At 37.4% G+C, this 12,363-nt stretch overlaps 1 protein-coding gene across 1 annotated transcript in view; it reads left to right on the top strand.

The window, feature by feature from the left end:
- Positions 1 to 12,363, top strand: part of SESTD1 (SEC14 and spectrin domain containing 1) — a 404,487-nt gene that overhangs the window by 229,031 nt on the left and 163,093 nt on the right. Inside the window, exon 7 of the mRNA XM_053698514.1 lies at positions 265 to 362. Coding sequence (XP_053554489.1) covers positions 265 to 362 — 98 coding nt within the window. The remainder of the gene's footprint in view (positions 1 to 264; positions 363 to 12,363) is intronic.

Below are 12,363 nucleotides of genomic sequence, written 5' to 3'. Positions count from 1 at the left end.
GTATCAAAATCAGTACAGAGAAAACACTAAAGTATTTACCTTCTCTCAATGTATCTCATTGTCTCCTTTTTTTTATTGCTGTTTTATTTCCTTCTATTTTGCTCAGTCCTTTTCTATTACCTGTTTCCCATCTTATTGATTGTTTCCTTGTCCCTTACTTTTTCCCCCTTTTTGTTCATTACATAGCATGGAAAACTTGTTCTCATAGTTCTACTGATCTCATACATGATTGGATAAAACAATTGTTATTCCTATGTGATTTAGGTATTTGAAAAGTTCACAAAAGAATCTATGTCATTGCTGGATGAGCTTGCTGTGATCAACAACGGCAGTGAAAAGGCAAATCAGGGTGAAAAGGAAAGGTATGTGAATTTGTTTTTGAATTTCACTTTTTAGGAACAATTTGGTACAAAAATCAAACTATAAAACTTTGTAAAATGACTGCAATTTAAACAACTATATTTATTTTATTATCAATGATAGCATTTGCTTTGCAACCTGTAGCACATTTTGTGTTGGGGTAACAAATATATGAGGTTGCTTCCTTTGCAAAGCCGGTACAACAGTTTGTCATTGTGCTTTTGTCCATTAAGGTTCAGAATTACCCATAATCCTTTTCAGTAAATCTTGTCATTTTAACATTCCATAAGTTTTCTTAACTGAGCTTTGTAATTCAAAATGATTCTAATTCATTAGAGCATCTTATTTGCACATTACTGGCTACAGCTTGCTACGTGTTTAACCCCACTCCCAGGGGCCACAAGCTATGCAGTGCCTAAGCACAATACAGCCAGGCAATCAGGAGCAGCAGTGGCACTCAATAGGCAATCATCAGCCATATCAGCACTGATCATGGGCGACGTCTCTGCCCATCTTAAAGGGACATGAAACCCATATGTATTCTTTCATGTTTCAGATACAGAATACAATTTTAAACAACTTTCCAGTTTTCTTCTAATATACTTCATTATCTTGTTATCCTTTGTTGATGAAGCAGCAATGCATTACTGGGAGATAGTTAACACATTGGATGAGCCAATAAGATGAGGCATATATGTGCAGCCACCAATCGGCAGCTCCTGAACCTACCTCAGTGTCATATTCAACAAATTATATCAAGAGAACAAAGCAAATTAGATAATAGAAGTGAATTGAAAAGTTGTTTAAAATCACATACTCTATCAGAGTAATAAAAGGAAAAAAATGGGTTTCAAGTCCCTTACCTGTCCAAAGCTTACTCTAAACATGTGTTCTGTTAAAGCAACAGTGCAATAATAAAATGCTGTAGCACGTTAGGCAATTTAATTATCTCTCCCTTTAAATAATGTTTAGTGAATATTTTCACTAGAATGTTGTGACAGTTATCAAGGGCTATGATTCATGACTTTCTGCATCCCTTCCATAGTCAGTGCAATGCTTGTTGGCTACAATGGGATGTTAGTCAGGATATGGGACATGAAAGGGACATTCTAGTCAAAATAAACTGTTATTACTCAGGTAGAGCATGCCATTTCTTTCATGTAATTAGCAAGAGTCCATGAGCTAGTGACGTATGGCATATACATTCCTACCAGGAGGGGCAAACTTTCCCATACCTAAAAATGCCTATAAATACACCCCTCACCACACCCACAAATCAGTTTTTACAAACTTTGCCTCCTGTGGAGGTGGTGAAGTAAGTTTGTGCTAGATTCTTCGTTGATATGCGCTCCGCAGCAGGTTGGAGCCCGGTTTTCCTCTCAGCGTGCAGTGAATGTCAGAGGGATGTGAAGAGAGTATTGCCTATTTGAATTCAATGATCTCCTTCTACGGGGTCTATTTCATAGGTTCTCTGTTATCGGTCGTAGAGATTCATCTCTTACCTCCCTTTTCAGATCGACGATATACTCTTATATACCATTACCTATACTGATTCTCGTTTCAGTACTGGTATGGCTTTCTACTACATGTAGATGAGTGTCCTGGGGTAAGTAAGTCTTATTTTCTGTGACACTCTAAGCTATGGTTGGGCACTTTTATATAAAGTTCTAAATATATGTGTTTAAACATTTATTTGCCTTGATTCAGGATGTTCAACGTTCCTTATTTTCAGACAGTCAGTTTCATATTTGGGATAATGCATATGAATAATTAAATTTTTTTCTTACCTTAAAATTTGACTTTTTTTCCTGTGGGCTGTTAGGCTCGCGGGGGCTGAAAATGCTTCATTTTATTGCGTCATTCTTGGCGCGGACTTTCTTGGCGCAAAAATTTTCTTGTCATTTCCGGCGTCATATGTGTCGCCAGAAGTTGCGTCATTTTTTTGACGTTTTTGCGCCAAAAGCATTTAGGCGCCAAATAATGTGGGCGGCTTTTTTGGCGCTAAAAAATTTGAGCGTCATTGTTGTCTCCACAATATTTAAGTCTCATTATTTATTGCTTCTGGTTGCTAGAAGCGTGTTCATTGGCATTTTTTTTCCCTTTCCTGAAACTGTCATTTAAGGAATTTGATCAATTTTGCTTTATATGTTGTTTTTTCTATTACATATTGCAAGATGTCTCAGATGGACTCTGAATCAGAAGCCACTTCTGGAAAAACGCTTAACTGAGTTTCAGTTCTACCAAAGCTAAGTTCATTTATTTTAAATGTTATAAATGTTTATCTTTAGCTATGGTTTGTAATAAGTTATTATGTTATACTTTTACATGCGGATTCCATTAGTATTTATGCTTTATATATTTTCTTTTCTTACAAGAAATATTTAGAAGACTTATAAGAAATATTTTTCTGATTCTATGTTAAAGGCTTTGTCTGACTTCGTGCCTTCTAATAAAATTTTTAGGTCTTTTTCACTTCTTTTTTATTGAAGTTTCAAATGACCAACAACATACTGATTTATCCTTCTCTGATGATGTTTTTTCTCTTTCAGAAATTTTCTTCATCAGATATTGACACTAACAAATCTACTTTTTTATTTTTCTATTATTAAAGTACATTTGTTCTTTGTTGAAAAGGTGTTGATTATTTTGGATATTAAGGTAACTAGTTCTTTAAGACTAGCTGACATTATTTCTGCCTATTTATTTCTTCTGTGTTTTCAGAGGTTTTCTTTCCAATTCCCTATACTAGGGAATGGAATAGGCTGAGAATTTTCTTTTATTCCTTCTTCAAAGGTTTTAAACTATATTCTTTGCCAGCAGTTAAACTCAATTTGGAGGGTTCTCCAATTTATTGGGGCTATCTCTAATTCTACTAATTATGCTATTGTTTCTATAGCAAAATAGTATTTATTTTCCTTTAGATAGTTGTATCTTATTTATGGAAAATTATTTAGTTTCAGGTACTTTTCTTGGCCCTGTGATTTATTTGGATATTGCAATTGATTCATTTTCTCTGTTTATTTTAAGATCAAGTATCAGATTATGATTTATTTTAGCATTGTTAAAGGGACAACATTTACTAGACTAGGTGCTGTTGCATTTGTCTTGTTGTTTTGCATTTATTGATTATGCAAGTCCACTGTATTGGCTGGTCCATTAAACTGGACTATCATGCTATTAATTTCATTTGTGTCTTCATTTTATTGAATATTTTCGCAAATGAGGTTTAATCTATGTCTTTAGCTTTTTTAGCTAGAAGAATTTTGTGATTTAAAAAAAAAATAAAAAAAAATCCATATTTCTTTTGTTCTAAGATAATCAATTATTTGTTTTATAATTGGATTCAATTCTTAACTGTTACTCTGGGCTTCAAGGTTGAGTTCTAAGACTAAAACTTTAAGCTTATACTGGTTTGGTTGTTCTTATTAAGGAACGAATTCCTGAGTTCTTTCCCAAGTAACATGTCTATATTTGGAGTTCGAAATCAGCTCCCTAATTTTGCGATGTACGTGCCGTATTCCAGCTTGGCTGGTAAGGGGGAGGTTAAGGCTTCTTTGAAATTTATTTTATCCAAATTTCTTTGATTTTATTCCAGTAAGGCTAACACTTTCTTTAACTGTGTTTCTGTCCAATATATTTTGGGTTCTGTTGAAGCATGGCTGGGCACCCATGGGGTTCAAGCGCTGCTCAGACCTGGAATCTTCTGGGGTATTTCTTCCAGTTCTTTTTTGAGGAACCGGGTTTTGGAGTTTAATTCAAACTATTTTGCCTTTTTATGGTTATTGATAGCATTTTTTGTTTTCATTAGATACAATAAATGCATATTTTCATTTTTCTGTTTTCATTCAGATTATTTTCTGAGGATGCGGAATCTCATATGATTCACTTACTCTTCAGGACATAGTTAGAGGATCTTCTTTTCAAAAGCTCTTGATTCCTCACACAGGGTCACCTTTTTTAGGTTTCCAGATAGTTTGTGTCACTGTCCTTGTCTCTATCAGATAATTGGGTTATTGGGATATTGGGTTCCGTCTATCGGTACCTTTAGTCTTTATTATTTCCTTCAGTTGCTATATATGCATAGAAGTTTTAGGTCTTATGGCCACAGCATTGGATTCAATTCCCTTTGCTCATTTTCACTAGAAAGAACCTTTCCAGTCTTTTATAAGTGTTGTTTCTTCAAGAACATGGTTGGAGGATCAATTTACCAAAAAGTTCGTTTGATTCCTCAGACAAGGGTAACCTTTTTAGGTTTCCTGATAGATTCAGTGTTCTTGATTCTGTCTATGACGGACAAGAGGCGTCTGAAATTGGTTTCAGCTTATCGAAACCTTCAGTCTCAATCTTTCCCTTCGGTAGCCTTATGCATGGAAATTCTAGGTCTTATGACTGCTGCATTGGACGCGATCCCCTTTGCTCGTTTTCATGCGACCTCTTCAGCTCTGTATGCTGAACCAGTGGTGCAGGGATTATACAAAGATATCTCAATTAATATCTTTAAAACCGATTGTTCGACACTCTCTGACGTGGTGGACAGACCACCATCGTTTAGTTCAGGGGGCTTCTTTTGTTCTTCCAACCTAGACTGTGATCTCAACAGATGCAAGTCTGACAGGTTGGGGAGCTGTATGGGGGTTTCTGACAGCACAAGGAGTTTGGGAATCTCAGGAGGTGAGATTACCAATCAACATTTTTGGAACTCCGTGCAATTTTCAGAGCTCTTCAGTCGTGGCCTCTTCTAAAGAGAGAGTCGTTCATTTGTTTCTAGACGGACGATGTCACAACCGTGGCATATGTCAATCATCAAGGAGGAACTCATAGTCCTCTGGCTATGAAAGAAGTCTCTCGAATACTTGTATAGGCGGAATCCAGCTCCTGACTAATTTCTGCGGTTCATATCCCAGGTATAGACAATTGGGAAGCGGATTATCTCAGTCGCCAAACGCTACATCCGGGCGAATGGTTTCTTCACCCAGAGGTATTTCTTCAGATTGTTCAAATATGGGGACTTCCAGAAATAGATCTGATGGCTTCTCATCTAAACAAGAAGCTTCCCAGGTTTCTGTCCAGATCCAGGGATCCTCAGGCGGAAGCAGTGGATGCATTGTCACTTCCTTGGAAGTATCATCCTGCTTATATCTTTCCGCCTATAGTTCTTATTCCAAGATTCTAAAGGAACATTGGTTTATTCTGCTGGTGGCTCCAGCATGGCCTCACAGGTTTTGGTATGCGGATCTTGTCCGGATGGCCACTTGCTAACCGTGGACTCTTCCGTTAAGACCAGACCTTCTATCGCAAGGTCCTTTTTTCCATCAGGTTCTCAAATCCTTAATTTTGAAGGTATGGAGATTGAACGCTTGATTCTCAGTCATAGAGGTTTCTCTGACTCTGTGATTAATACTATGTTACAGGCTTGTAAAATTGTATCTAGGAAGATATATTATCGAGTCTGGAAGATTTACATTTCTTGGTGTTTTTCTCATCATTTTTCTTGGCATTCTTTTAGAATTCCTAGAATTTTACAGTTTCTTCAGGATGGTTTGGATAAGGTTTGTCTGCAAGTTCATTGAAAGGTCAAATCTCTGCTCTTTCTGTTCTTTTTCAGAGAAAGATTGCTAGTCTTCCTGATATTCATTGTTTTGTACAAGCTTTGGCTCGTATAAAACCTGTTATTAAGTCAATCTCTCCTCCTTGGAGTTTGAATTTGGTTCTGGGGGCTCTTCAAGCTCCTCCGTTTGAACCTATGCATTCGCTGGACATTACATTACTTTCTTGGAATGTTTTGTTTCTTTTGGCCATCTCTTCTGCTAGAAGAGTTTCTGAATTATCTGCTCTTTCTTGTGAGTTTCCTTTTCTGATTTTTCATCAGGATAAGGCGGTGTTGCGAACTTCTTTTAAATTTTTACCTAAGGTTGTGAATTCTAACAACATTAGTAGAGAAATTGTGGTTCCTTCATTGTGTCCTAATCCTAAGAATTCTAAGGAAAAGTCGTTGCATTATTTGGATGTAGTTAGAGCTTTGAAATATTATGTTGAAGCTACTAAGGATTTCCGAAAGACTTCTAGTCTATTTGTTATCTTTTCCGGTTCTGGGAAAGGTCAGAAGGCTTCTGCCATTTCTTTGGCATCTTGGTTAAAATCTTTGTTTCATCATGCCTATGTCGAGTCGGGTAACACTCCGCCTCAAAGGATTATAGCTCATTCTACTAGGTCAGTTTCTACTTCCTGGGCGTATAGGAATGAAGCTTCAGTTGATCAGATTTGCAAAGCAGCCACTTGGTCTTCTTTGCATACTTTTACTAAATTCTACCATTTTGATGTGTTTTCTTCTTCTGAAGCAGTTTTTGGTAGAAAAGTACTTCAGGCAGCTGTTTCAGTTTGATTCTTCTGCTTATAATTTCATTTTTTTTCATTATAAGATTTAAACTTTATTTTGGGTGTGGATTTTTTTCAGCGGAATTGGCTGTCTTTATTTTATCCCTCCCTCTCTAGTGACTCTTGCGTGGAAGATCCACATCTTGGGTAGTCATTATCCCATACGTCACTAGCTCATGGACTCTTGCTAATTACATGAAAGAAAACATAATTTATGTAAGAACTTACCTGATAAATTAATTTCTTTCATATTAGCAAGAGTCCATGAGGCCCACCCTTTTTGTGGTGGTTATGATTTTTTTGTATAAAGCACAATTATTCCAATTCCTTATTTTTTATGCTTTCGCACTTTTTTCTTATCACCCCACTTCTTGGCTATACGTTAAACTGATTTGTGGGTGTGGTGAGGGGTGTATTTATAGGCATTTTGAGGTTTGGGAAACTTTGCCCCTCCTGGTAGGAATGTATATCCCATACGTCATAGCATGGACTCTTGCTAATATGAAAGAAATGAATTTATCAGGTAAGTTCTTACATAAATTATGTTTCTTTAAACAACTTTCCAACTTACTACTTTTATCAAATGTGCTTTGTTTTCCTAATGTCCTGTGTTGAAGAGTAAACTTAATTAGACACAGGAACAGCTATGCACTACAGGAAGCTACCTGAACACATCTGGTGAGCCATTGACAAGAGGCATATATATGCAGCAACTAATCACCAGCTAGCGCCCAGTAGTGCAATGCTGCTCTTTAACCTACCTAGGTTTGCTCCTCATTGGAATAATCTCACAGTGAATTCTCAATATAAACAGCCAGTATCACTGGGATACTTAGAAGAGCAATACTCAAGAAATTTACTGTGTTCCTGACGCTGGAATATAAGATCGGTTGTTCAAGGCCTAGAGCAGCGGCTCAAAACAGGCATCGCTACCCCCCTCGGGACACCGAGGTCACTTGCCTTCTTTGGATACACCAGAAATAACATCTTAATCATACTCATCCTTGATGAACTGTACACTAAGCATATATTGAGTAAAGAAGGAAAACTCAGCTCATAACTACCACGCTACCATATAGCAAACATGGCCGCTGAGGGAGAAGGCCTATTATTACGCATAGACAATTACATGGCACGGCTTGATAGCTGCCTATCAAATCTAATAGACAGAGTTCCATGGGACTACCTGATGAATAAATATGCTGCCATTCAGAAAACTGTGACCATTCAAGGAGCTGCGGATGCAACTTTCCTAAGGGGGGGGGGGTTCTATGGCTCTGAGCGCTCCTGTAGCACCCCATCACCAGAAGAGAAATTCACAAGAGACCCCAGCATCCTTTCTATTACCGCCTTACAACCGGGCAATATCACAAAAAGGCAAAGGTATTCCCTTGACTAAAGCAACCCAAAAAAGCAAAAACAGGGCTAACAATGCTAACCCAACTATCAAACAGCCGTGCACCAACAGGTACAACAGGTATACCAGCCACCATAACACTACCTGCGAAATCCATCTAGGCGGCCGGTAGGAGCTGGCTGAGGGGTGAGGAACTGCTAGACTGCGTGCCTATTAGGGAGTTTGAGGGGGAAAAACTCCCAGGTCGGCGCATGTACCGGCATGGACTGCATCTTGTCGACTGTTATATGATTGACCGGATCATACACTAATCCTTCTTCTCGACCGGACTCTTTCTTCTCCCTAAAGGGTTGGACCCTTAATAGACAGCTGGAGATTGACAAGTGCTGGAAAACGCTAATATCACTGGCCCGGTCTATCTCTCACGCCCATTACAATCCATACCCGGGTCCTGGACTGATGCGCATTACAGAGATCAAAGCCTAAAATAGAGGTCTCACTTATGTCTATACTCAACTACAATAACATTACCAAGAAACTGGACTTCACACTATAATGTTTGGGTCTGTTTTAACCACTTTTATAATAACATATTTTCATATCTTAACAGGTTTTTATTTTCAGATCTCTGGCCTGCTGGGGAGGCAGAATGTTCATAACGTAGAATAGAATTTTGAGTAGGCAATATGTGATATCTTTTTATTACTAGGTGTATATTTTGATTGCTATGCTAAAAAAGGCAGGGGTACCTGTTTCTTTATCATACCAGTCCTTGCTCTGTGGCTTGCAACCGAGGCCGTGGAGAGACAAAAGGTATTATCTTGTAGGTCTGATGTTACTCCGAGTCTATATACTGAAAAGTAATGCAAATGTATAGTTTATAATAATGTCGATTTAATATGCTTTCGTAGTGTCATTGGGCTCAACATCATATCCTGCACGCACTCACCTACACTTTCACCCACCCCCCTAACAGTCAGACATATAACTTCCCTTGGCACACCAATGTACCCAAACTCCCTTAACCAAACATTGAACTGCTATTTTGTGTTTAGCTATCATCCTAACTGGTTCAATGATTAATCTCCAGACGGTCATACTAGCATAGCACAATTACATGCTTTACTATCTTACATTAGAGCTGCATATGCAATATCTTCTTTTTGAAAACTTAGACTTATATCAGGTCGGTAATCTCCATGCATTATAGTCTTTACACATCACTTACTTACAGTGAGCTATCTTTATATTCTGCTGGTTTTCCCACTGTTAATACCCAGCTAGGACATTGTTGAATTTTCCACCCGTGTATCCAATTTAGGACTATGCATCCTCCTGCTTTTAATTAAGGTCATTAGCTTAACATTGAATGTTCTATGATGCATACTACCTTTTGTTAATTCTATTCTCCTTTTTAGTTATGTTAACCCATATAAAAGACTGTTTTAGCTTCAAAGGTCCAAGAGCAACCCATATTGTTTCAGTAAGGGGAGAAAATGAAGGGGAAGATTATCCATTTGGTACTGCACTGATTAACAGATATGTCATGAATATTTGTAGAATGGCATGTACCTTGTACTTTTTGTTTAAAAATGTATATATCCTCAATAAAAATAATAATAATTAAAAAAAAAAAAAACAGTGGGTTATACTTAATAGAAATCATTGCAATACAGTATGCATTATTCATAATGTTAAAGACTTTTACCTTTTATTTTTTAAACTTCATTTGGGCAGGGTCAATTACTTCCTATCACAGCCCCACAAGTAGGCTGGGTCTCTACGGAATGGTATACATAGCTTGAGGTAATTAATCTTCTAAAGTAACCTGAGCTAGCTTAGTGTGCAATTGTGATGTCCTGTTTTATGCAGGAACTTATGCAGTGTTCTTAAATTAAGGGTTTGTTGCTCTTTTAATGAATAAAACAGGCAGTATGATTTGAACTACCTGTTAGATCATTGGTGAGACTTTTACTGATAGAAAACTTTGTAGATGCCAAACAGAAGCAAGGAATATTTGAGTAGAAACAATTGTTGCAATATAAGTAAGGAACATAAAGCAAACAGTTCAGAATAATGATAGAGGTAATATGTATTTTGATACACTTTGTGAAAGCATCAGTAGTTGATTCTTGTTGTAGCAATTCTCAGAAATGACTTCACGCACTCACACACTCATACATAAAATATATACAACACAGACAGACTATGGTAGTAACCGGTAGATTCAGCAAGGTAATGCGGATGTTTTCCAGAGAGTGACAAGGTAAGAACAGATCCTTTGTAAATGGATTAAATATTACCTTAAGTTTGAAGAGAGCGGTTTTACCTCTGTGACCGGTATACAGCGTTAGTGTGAGTGCGGCTTCCGGAACGCTGCAAGTAGATCCGGTGCTCCTTGATTCGGTTTGAAGAAAAATTAGAATTCCGGTAGAATGAGAAAATAACTTTGAAAATAAAGTGTACAACAAAATATCCTAGCTTACTACTCCTGTTCAGAGAGAAAGAAATTGAAGCAAGTTAGATATTATCAAAAGTAGAATCACAGCAGTAGGATGTGATCAGATAAGCTGCAAAGAGAAAACAATTTTCAGGCAAGGAATGATGGTTCAGGTGTGCCTGATATAGGGTGGAGGAAAGGTAGGCGGGATATACCTTAAAGGTATATCACACACTCCCCCCGCTAAGGGGTCCCCCAATTGACGAGAGGGATGGCTTCAAAGGATACCTGCGATGAAAAGATCTAATTAGACGGGGAGCAGAAATGTCAGTGCTACGATGCCAAGAATTGTCCTCAGGACCAAAACCTTTCCATTTTAACAAGTACTCTAAGTGATGATTCTTGATCCTAGAATCTAGAATATGTTCCACCTCAAATTCATCGTGGTCATCTATTTGTAACGCAGTTGGAGTCTGAAGACTGGATTGTACAGTAGAAGTATAAGGTTTAATTAGAGATACATGTATAGTGGGATGAATCCTATAAGCTGCAGGAAGAGTTAAACATACTGTCATAGGGTTCAAAATTTTATTGATTACAAAAGGTCCAATGTATTGGTTTGCCAATTTCTTAGAGGGTACATGAAGTTTTAGATTCTTTACAGATAGTAACACTTTGTTACCCACTTTATAGACTGGACTGGGTCTGTGACGTTTATCATAATAAGCTTTCTGGTAATTCTTTGCGTCAGATAAATGTTTTTTGACTAGGGCTAGTCTTGCTTCTAGTTGTAAAGAATAGTCTTTAGCAGCTGGTGAGTTTACGTCAGTTTTAGATAGTGTCAAAGTTGTCGGATGATAGCCATAGGTTACATAGGAAGGTGTCATTTTTGTTGAGGATGATACTGAATTGTTGTAAGAGAATTCCGCCATTGATAAATAATCTATCCAATCATCTTGCAAATGGGAAATGTAACAACGAAGATATTGTTCTAATGTTTGGTTTAGTTTCTCAGTCATCCCATTGGTTTGGGGATGGAAAGCTGTTGAGTATCTTGGTGTAATTTTTAATAATTTGCATAATGATCTCCAAAAAGATGAGGTGAATTGTGTACCTCTATCTGTTATAATATCAGTGGGTAGTCCATGAAGTTTCACTATGTGGTTAAGAAAAACATTAGCTGTAGTAAAAGCTGAAGGTAACCTTTTTAGGGGTATAAAATGTCCCAACTTTGTTAGATGATCTATGACAACTAATATAGTGTTAAAGTTCCTTGATTTTGGTAGCTCTACAATAAAGTCCATCGAGATCATGGACCAGGGTTTATCCGGAACTGGCAATGGGGTCAACAATCCGATGGGCCCTTTATGATCTATTTTATTTCTAGCACAAATGTCACAGGAATTGACATAATCTTGAATGGTTTGATTCATTTGGGGCCACCAAAAGTGTCTTCTTGTTTTTTCAATGTTTTTTTGTATTCCGGTATGACCGGATAAAGGTTCGTCATGAGTGTGTTTCAATATTTGTTTTCTTAATGAACTGGGTATATACAATTGATTTTTATGGTTTATTAAACCAGTATTTAAGTTTTTGTGACAGGATTTAGGTGTATTGGTTTCTTTTTCTTGTGCCCTTTTAATCTCTTCCTCTAGAGGTGTTAGGGCTCCAATAAATTTTTCGATTGGTACTATTGGAGTCATGGTCTCTTGAGGTGTCATTTCCTGTACTCTGGATAATGCATCAGCCTTGGTATTCAGACTTCCTGGTCGGTAAGTGATCAAGAAATTGAACCTATCTAAGAATAAAGACCATCTTACTTGTCTGGAAG

The sequence above is a fragment of the Bombina bombina genome, chromosome 1 (assembly GCF_027579735.1).
Source record: "Bombina bombina isolate aBomBom1 chromosome 1, aBomBom1.pri, whole genome shotgun sequence".
NCBI classification, from domain to species: Eukaryota; Metazoa; Chordata; class Amphibia; order Anura; family Bombinatoridae; genus Bombina; species Bombina bombina.
This window is presented reverse-complemented; position numbering and strand designations above follow the sequence as displayed.